The 8,415-nt window shown below is 44.5% G+C and overlaps 1 protein-coding gene across 1 annotated transcript; it reads right to left on the bottom strand.

Moving 5' to 3' along the window:
- Positions 1–1,825: 1,825 nt before the first annotated feature.
- Positions 1,826–5,553, bottom strand: LOC139745311 (uncharacterized). The gene is made up of 2 exons (XM_071655707.1): positions 4,802–5,553; positions 1,826–2,392 (listed from the first exon to the last, which is right to left on the bottom strand). Exons 1-2 carry the CDS (start codon positions 5,495–5,497, stop codon positions 1,826–1,828), a joined length of 1,263 nt encoding a protein of 420 aa, XP_071511808.1. The 5' UTR covers positions 5,498–5,553.
- Positions 5,554–8,415: the final 2,862 nt, after the last annotated feature.

Raw genomic sequence — 8,415 nt, 5'->3', positions numbered from 1 at the left:
CTAGATTTTTCCCCCCAAACATTTTAGCCCTCCATGAACTATTTTATTGTCTCAATGTGAACAAAGTACAACTCATAATCTTCAACCTTAATCTCGTTTTTTCTGCATTTCTTTCGTTATCATTAACACTTAAATTGAACTTGTTAAGAGTACCCGACACAGAATGTATCTTATCTACATAATATTTATATTTTTTCTTCATGAGCTTGTAACCCGTCTTTGTTACAAGAAGACTGGCTACGAAAATAACTCTGTAAAACAGGAGGCAAGAGACGAGGAATGGTTAAGGTGATACCGACGTCGGACGAACTGCCATTTATTTACTTAACTTCAAATTCCAACCGCAAGTAAATAAGGAACACAAAAATAATACTGAGTATAGACAGCAAGTCAGCTGCCGAATATGTACAAAGAGTACAGGGCAAGAATAAAACAAACACAATTTTAAACACTTCTTCTAAATGCCGATTCAAATGTAAAAACACAAAAGAACACTGTCACTTCGAATTTATCTTTACTTCAATCATATTCAGAAAACACTCATAACTATCCTGTTTTGCAGCCTAGCCCCCAACTGGCCCCCTTGGAATTCCTGCAAGCTATAATAATCTACAATCTACTCTATCGTATTAATCAATCTATTCCAAATCATATTATTATATTTTCCCAATATCATTGATCATTATCATTACTTCAATTTACGTATACTATTATTACTAATAGTTATTATTGTTACTATTTGTAACCCAACTATTATAACTCAGCCATATGTCTTGATGTCAACATGTACATAAGATTACATGATACTTGAAATTAAACAAAACAAATAATCCGCACTGAACATCTGAATAGCTTTACAACACTATTTGATAATACGAATTTCAATCAAATAAAATATCCGCTACTAAAAAGGAACTGGTTACTCCGAGTCGCCATATTATCCCAAATAATTCCCAAACAATTAATTTATTCTATCGGTTATTCCACGGAATGGTTTTATTTCTGGCCCCTTTATTATAAAATAATGTAATTATTTTAAATGAATAATGCCTTAATACTGTAACTACTCCAACTGCAAAATATTACACGCCTTCCTTGTCACTTGACATCCATGCCAAATCAATGGATTAAATCTATAAATGACGACTAACAAAATTTATCAACCAAAGAGCGACGATAATAAACGGAGGTTTATCAGTTGTCACTAATACGAACAAATAGGAAGGGGGGGGGTCGTGCTTAAACATCTTATGATAGACTGATACGTCCAAACCATCGACATAAACATGCAACATAACTATACAACTGCAAATAGGCCGTCACGTTAAACATGTCATCGATGCAACATTTTATTGTACCATAACAGTAAATTCGCTAGACAGCCACATTATACATTTTACTACGATTACGGCGACGCGATAACTCAAAACTTGTTTCCCCTTGAAAATGAAAACAACGTAAATTGAACGCGAACCGAGTCGGATTCGACTTCTGAAGTCAAACAAAGAATTACATAGGCCAGGGAGGTACCAGGCGAGCCCGTTGTTCTCTACGAGTAACCCTTGGCAACGGCTGTGATCCTCTTCGTCCCTCTCTCCCACTCTTCCTCTCTGTCTGTCCATCTCTCTCTCCCTCTCTCTCGGCGCGGCATACGGTACTTTAGGCAAGATTTACAACATGAACAGGGGGGGGGGGTGGTCAGTCCCAACTGTGGACAACTACTTCCACTATCACTCACATACCTTTGGAATGATGCACGTTGGTCAGACCCAATGTTAGTCTATCCAACGCCTTACTCTACCCTCCGGATTGACCGTATGAAACTTTAGGAAAGCAGTTCGCTAGCGTACTTGTAATACAGCCCTTGGAGATACTCCTTCCTCCATCGCATCCAGAATTCATTGGAGATGTGTTGCACACGTCTCCACCACTTCCGTGAGTAGATGTCCTCCCGCTGGAAGACTCCTGGGGGTGGGAGAATTATTTTTGGCTTGGCTGTCAGCAGATGGTGTGGCGTTAACGGCTCTGGAGCTTCGCTGTCGCACAAGTTACTTGTTGTCAAAGGCCGAGAATTGATGATAGCTTCAGCTTCCGTCATGAAGGTCCTGAATGCTTCGTCATCCAGTTGACTACCAGCTGACTTTAGCAAGGGTTCAAGTGCTCTACGTACTGACTGAATCTGTCTCTCCCATACTCCTCCCATATTGGAAGCATGGGGCACATTCATCTTAAATGGCACCCAGTCACATCCGTTTTCCAACAGATACTCTCGCACCCTCTCCTGGTCCATCTCTGACAAGGCTTCCCTCAGCTCATTACGTGCCCCAACAAAGGTTGTAGCCTGGTCAGACCGCAACACCCTCACAGATCCACGCCTGTTCATAAAGCGTCGCAGCGCATTGATGAAGGCACTGCTGCTGAGGCTATTTGCCGTCTCCAGGTGCACACTCCTGGACGACATGCACGTGAACAGCACCCCATACCTCTTTACTTCACTGCGTCGTTCCTTGATCAGGAATGGCCCAAAGTAATCAACTGCACAGTAGGAGAATGGTGGTGAGGGTTCTACCCTTTCCTCTGGCAGCTCTGCCATCTTCTGCTGGGACAGCTGACCTCGAAGCCTTCTACAGATCACACAAGAGGAAATGCATTGTGACACTGCTGATGTGCCTCCTATCACCCAATATCCCTTCTGCCGCAGCTCATTGTGGGTGATTCCTCTGCCCATGTGCTGGGTTCTCTGGTGACAGTCACGAATCAACAGTGTGCTAATGTGACACTTACGAGGAAGGATGATGGGATGTCTGACATCCTTGGACATGTTGGCGCGATCTATCCGACCACCAACTCTGATGATTCCCTCACTGTCCAGGAATGGGTCCAGCCTGAACAAGGCACTGGTTTTCTTGATTGCTGCATTTCTTGTGCGGACTTGGCCTCTGTCCACCACATCACCAGTGTTCCCTAGACCTCTCAGTACCTGCAGTTCTTCATGGAAGTGCTCATGCTGTACACTCCTTAGGATAACTCTTTCCGTTTCTTGCATCTCAGCCACTGTTATGGGTGGAATTCTTGTTTCCCTTGTTCCAGTGGTCATCTTTCGATCGTGTCTCCCTTTCAACTTCTCCTTCAACTGCAGGCAGTGTGCGATTGCTCGCTTGGCTGAGTGCCAAGTAGAGAAGCACTCAAGGCGACTTGACTCCAAGTGGCCCATTCTCTCTTCCAGCTGTGTTTTCAGGGCAGTTGCACGTTTCACTTCGGGGTCATCGTCATCGATGGTGCAGGAATCTTCTGCGGTCGGCTGGAACACTCCTTCCTTCCACAAGAAGTTGGGCCCTCTGAACCAGATGTCGCTGGAAGTGAGTTGCTGAGCTGTCATGCCTCGAGATGCCTTGTCTGCAGGATTCTGAGTAGTGTCTACGTAGAACCATGAGTCAGGATTGGTATGGTCCCTGATGAGCTGTACCCTGTTGGCCACGTACACGTGAAACCGCCTAGCTTCGTTCTTGATATAGCCGAGTACAACCTGGCTGTCTGTCCAGAAGAACTCCTTCATGTCAGCATACTTCAACTCGGATCTTAGGAATGAGCTCGTCTTTGCAGAAACTGTTGCTGCTGCCAACTCCAGCCTTGGAATTGTAATGGGTCTCAAGGGGGTCACTCTGGACTTACCAAGCACTAGTGTACAGTGTGTCTTCCCATGATTGTCCACAAGTCGGATGTATGAGCACTGCCCATATCCTGTTTGACTCGCATCGGAGAAATGATGAAGTTCCACAGCCTGGATCTCCCCGAAACCGCTTGGTTTGAAACACCTGGGTATCCTGAGCTTCTCTAGCTCATGTACATCAGTCAGCCACCTTTCCCAGCACGGTTGAAGGTCATCTGGCATCGGGCAATCCCAGTCGAGGTTCCTCCGGCAGAGCTCTTGTAAAATCTGCTTTCCCTTCAACATGACAGGGCTCAGGTAGCCACACGGGTCATAAATTGAGCTGACCACTGAAAGAACGCCACGCCTGGTGAAGGGGCGTTCTTTGAGCTCAATCTTGAAGCCAAAGATGTCATTCGCGATGCACCATACAATTCCAAGGACTCTCTCTATTGTCTGGGGGCCTTTGTCAAGGTTAAGGCTCTCTGTGTTGATGGCTCTATCCTCTAGTGGGAAGCTCTCCAACACTTCCTGGCTGTTTGAGGCTATCTTGTGAAGACGTAACCCTGCCTTCTCACAAAGTCCCTGGCTGTTTTTCAGGAGCTGGATCGCTGAAGGAACATCTGGCTCAGATCTAAGGCCATCGTCTACATAGAAGTCTGTCCTGATGTAGTCGGCTGCTGAGAATCCGAATTCTCCTTCACCATCATCTGCCGCACGTCGCAACCCAAATGTCGCTACTCCTGGGGAACTTGCTGCGCCAAAAAGATGAACTTTCATGCGGTACTCTACCACAGGCCGCTCTGGGTTCCCATCTTCCCACCAGAGAAATCGAAACAGGTCTCTGTCTTCAGGAGTGACGTAGAACTGGTGAAACATGCTTTTCACGTCTGCAGTCACAGCGATGTAGTCTTTGCGGAACCTGCAAAGCACACCCAGAAGGCTATTCATCATATTTGGTCCCTGCAGCAAATTGCCGTTTAAGGACACACCTTGATATTTTGCTGAGCAGTCGAACACCACACGGATTTTGTTCTTTCTTGGATGGTACACACCTGTGTGAGGTATGTAGTTCACTCTCTTCTGGACTCCTAGACGCTCTGTTGGCACTCTCTCTGCATAGTTTTGGATGACATCATCCATGAATGCTCGGTAATCATCGCAGAACTGTTGGTTCTTCCTCAGTCTGGCTGACAACTGGTTCCATCTCTTGATTGCGAGGGGCTTGTTGACTGGGAGATTTGGCTCCTGAGCCTTGAGTGGCAATGGCATTTCGTAGTGCCCGTCCTCACATCTTTGAACACCCTTCTCCAGGATCTCCATGAACTTGGTCTCTTCCACTGAGTAGGGCTCTCCCTTAGAGTCTGTCTCCTTGAAGTCTTGTTCAAGGACCTGGAGGACCTTCTCAGCACTGAAAACCTCTTTTACCTTGCTGGAAAAGGTGAACCTAGGATGTTTCTCTGTCACTGTCATCCTATTACAGACTCCTTCATCACTGGTTGCTGTCAGACAGACACTCCCAACAACTCCCCAGCCAAGGAGAGATCTCTGCGCATAGGGGTCGTCCTCTCCACCACAGATGATCTCCCTTGGCCTGATGGCTCTGGGGCAATTGTTTCCAATGAGTAGAGACACCTCCACTGCAGGGTTATACGGCATCAGGTGGTCTGCTATGGGTGCAAGATGAGTCCAACGTCTCAGCACCTGGCCCTTTGGGATCTGGGAGCGCCTTGCAGGGACCTCATCTCTGGTGAAGCAGTCTGGTAGCTTGATGGTGTGCTCTTTATTGAAGTCCAGCACCTCGAGACCACTGATTTTCTTACTCCTCACTTGTGCACTGTGGTGCATAGTGGTCAGTTGGAGTGTTGTGTCTGGTCCTTCAATGTCAAGCTTTTGCCGCAGTCCCTCAGAAATGAACCCAACGTTCGACTGATCGTCCAAGATGGCGTACTGTAGCACTTCCTTTCCAGGATTACTTCTGTGCCTCACCCAGACCGGAACTATCATACAGTGCTCCCGACCATCCTGGTCTGGCAAGGAACACACGGTTGTGCAATTGGTTGAGCCCTGCGGTTTCACATCCCGATGGAGACAGGCTAGGTGGGTTCCCTCACACACCTTGCATTTCTTTCTCTCTGTGCAATCCTTCACTCAATGGGCATCTGTTTTTGCACATCCCATGCATAATCCCTTTTGAAAGAAGAAGGCCTTCTTGGACTTGTATGAAACCTTCTGAAATTCTTGACAATCATCTAAGTGATGTGCCTGGTTGCAGTATGGGCATGAAGAGTATTGCCCATGCTTTGTGTTTGGTCGGCTTGTTGTTCCAGATGTGGAGAATGTTCGCCCAGAGTTGCTGCTTGTGGTTCTACCAGATGCAGGTTTTGCCTGCACATCATGTCTCGGGCTCTCTAGCTCAGGCATGTTGGCCTTCTCAGCTGCCTCTCTCACAAAATTTGCAAATTCTGTGAATGTGGGATAGCAGCATTTTCCACCTTGTGATTTTTTCTTCAGTACTACGTCCCGCCACTTCGAATCCAAATAATGCGGCAACTTAGCCAAGAGCTTGGCGTTCTCTTGTGGGTAGTCCAGAATGCCTAGGTTGGGGACCATGACCTTGGCTGCAGTGACCTTGTCCAGAAAATCAGAGAACTCTCTCAAAGCTTTACCATCCCTGGCATTAAGTTTGGGCCACCTTTCCAGACGGTTCATGTAGGAGCAGCTTACTAGCGTGCTGTCTCCATACCGCTCCTTCAGCACAGATCTGGCCCTCTGGTATGCATCATCAGTTCCAAGGAGAAGGTAATGGTCGACCACATCCTTTGGTTCTCCCCTCACATATTGTCCAAGGTAATTTAACTTCGTTGTGGGATCTACCGGTTTCGAATCGATCAGAGCATCAAATGCATTATTCCACATCGGAAATTGGAGAGGATCTCCGGTAAAAACTGGAACTGTTATTTTTGGCAATTGACCAGATGCAGCCAGCTGAAGACTGATGGCACCTTGTTGCCTGCTTGCATCTGCCATGTGCAACATACATCTTTCCATTGTACTGGAGATTCGATCCAACGCAGTCGCTGTTTGCTCTGATTCGGGTTGCTTCTCTGCATATACATGCGCTGTTTCCACTTGAACATGTGAAGGCGGGTTCTGTTGAGATGGCACTTGATGCTGTTCTGACTGTGCATGATCCAAGAACTTTCTCAGATCATTTTCTTTCCCAAATTGCTGCTCTCCTGGCAACTCAGACTGATCCATCCCGAGCATATCACCCATCTCATCAACCACTTTCTGGACTGCTTCATTTTCTGCAATTTCTCTCTCCAATTGCAACTTCTGCAGCATTTCCTCCCCTTTCAGTCTCAGCATTTCTGCCTCCATTTCCTCATTCATTTTCCTCCTTTTTTCTTCCAATTGTTGAAGCTTGACTTGTCTTTCCTTTTCTGCAAAAGCCAACCTGGCCTTCAGGGCTGCTTCTTTCTTTTTGAGCTCAAACTTCTCGCTCTTGATTGAAGCTTTCGAAACGGAACTGACGCAGCTGATGTCACTCATCGCTGCTTCACTTCTATCTGAGGGTGATGCAGACATTTTGTTGCAATGGATAGCAACACAAGTTTGACACGAACAGGGGAAGTGCAGACCTCTGCACTGTATTGCAATTACTGTTCTTGCTTCGCTAGATTGCCTTTCGATTATTATTCGATTATTATTGTGGCTGCCTCAGGCTCACGAAGACCTCGTTTGCTGAGGAGTTTCGTTCTCTGTTATATACCCTGTATTATTATTCGCCATAAGATTCAACAGACGACACTGGAAACACAGATATACGACTAAATCCTGTTTAATCCTTGATTCCAACTTGTCATCGACCTTGAGTGGAGTGGAGTGGAGATAATAATCTGAAATAGATGTGATACAGACTCGCATATTCATACTTGTTTACCCTCTTGTAACAAGGTAATAAAACTGTAATACTAAAATCTGCACATATCAATCTATATTAAATGTTAACTTCATCATGTGTGAACGTACACTGATAATTCAAATTTAACTCTATATTTCCATAAAATAATAACCAAAATAAACTATCAAATAATTTATCTTATTTATGTCACAGCTTTCTGGCTTTGTTATCATAAACAGCATTATTACCATGAATTTAACTTCACTGTACTTATTAAACATTATAACAAGATGGATATATGCTATCAAATAACCATCTGAATGCACCCTAATCAAATGTTATATAACTCTGACTCTCCCAACTAATTTACTGAGATATAATATAATCATCCAAACTGTTTTGATTTCCCATTGGGATTTGAATACCCACTAATGCTGATGTATTATACATATATGTATATATTCCTCTCATTTCTTGAACAAACTTCCTTCATCTGTTTGTGAGATAATGTGTTTATTTGTATATCAAATAATATCATTATATCACCTGTAAATACAGAATGTTACACCTTTCATCACATTAGGTTTGTCACTCTCAATTACTAATAACCTGACTACACAGAGTGCATGTTACTATAATTACTCTCTCACATGCCACAAAGGATGAGTAACCTCTATGTACTTTTATATGTTACTAATATATTACAAACATGAAAATGACTGAGGATATTGAATATCACCTGTTTATTTCAGTGTTATTCCACTCTAAAATCTGTGATTATAAACGATGCTAAATCATGTGCATAATAATCACTGACATCTATGCTAATTACTTATAGAAAGTTTGAGCACTACAATAA

This window comes from Diadema antillarum, unplaced genomic scaffold, assembly GCF_040938485.1.
Source record: "Diadema antillarum isolate AM-2024a unplaced genomic scaffold, OU_Dant_1.0 seq00001251_RagTag, whole genome shotgun sequence".
Lineage (NCBI taxonomy): Eukaryota > Metazoa > Echinodermata > Echinoidea > Diadematoida > Diadematidae > Diadema > Diadema antillarum.
Note: the sequence above shows the minus strand (reverse complement) of the source record. Positions and strands in the feature narration are given on the sequence as shown.

What these genes read in the sequence shown, in the direction of transcription:
- LOC139745311 (XM_071655707.1), bottom strand. Translation starts at nt 5,497, where the DNA reads ATGCACCACAGTGCACAAGTGAGGAGTAAGAAAATCAGTGGTCTCGAG. An exon ending in AACAGTTCTGCGATGATTAC is followed by an intron (nt 2,393 to 4,801) that starts CGAGCATTCATG and finishes ATCAATGCGCTG; the next exon opens with CGACGCTTTATGAACAGGCG.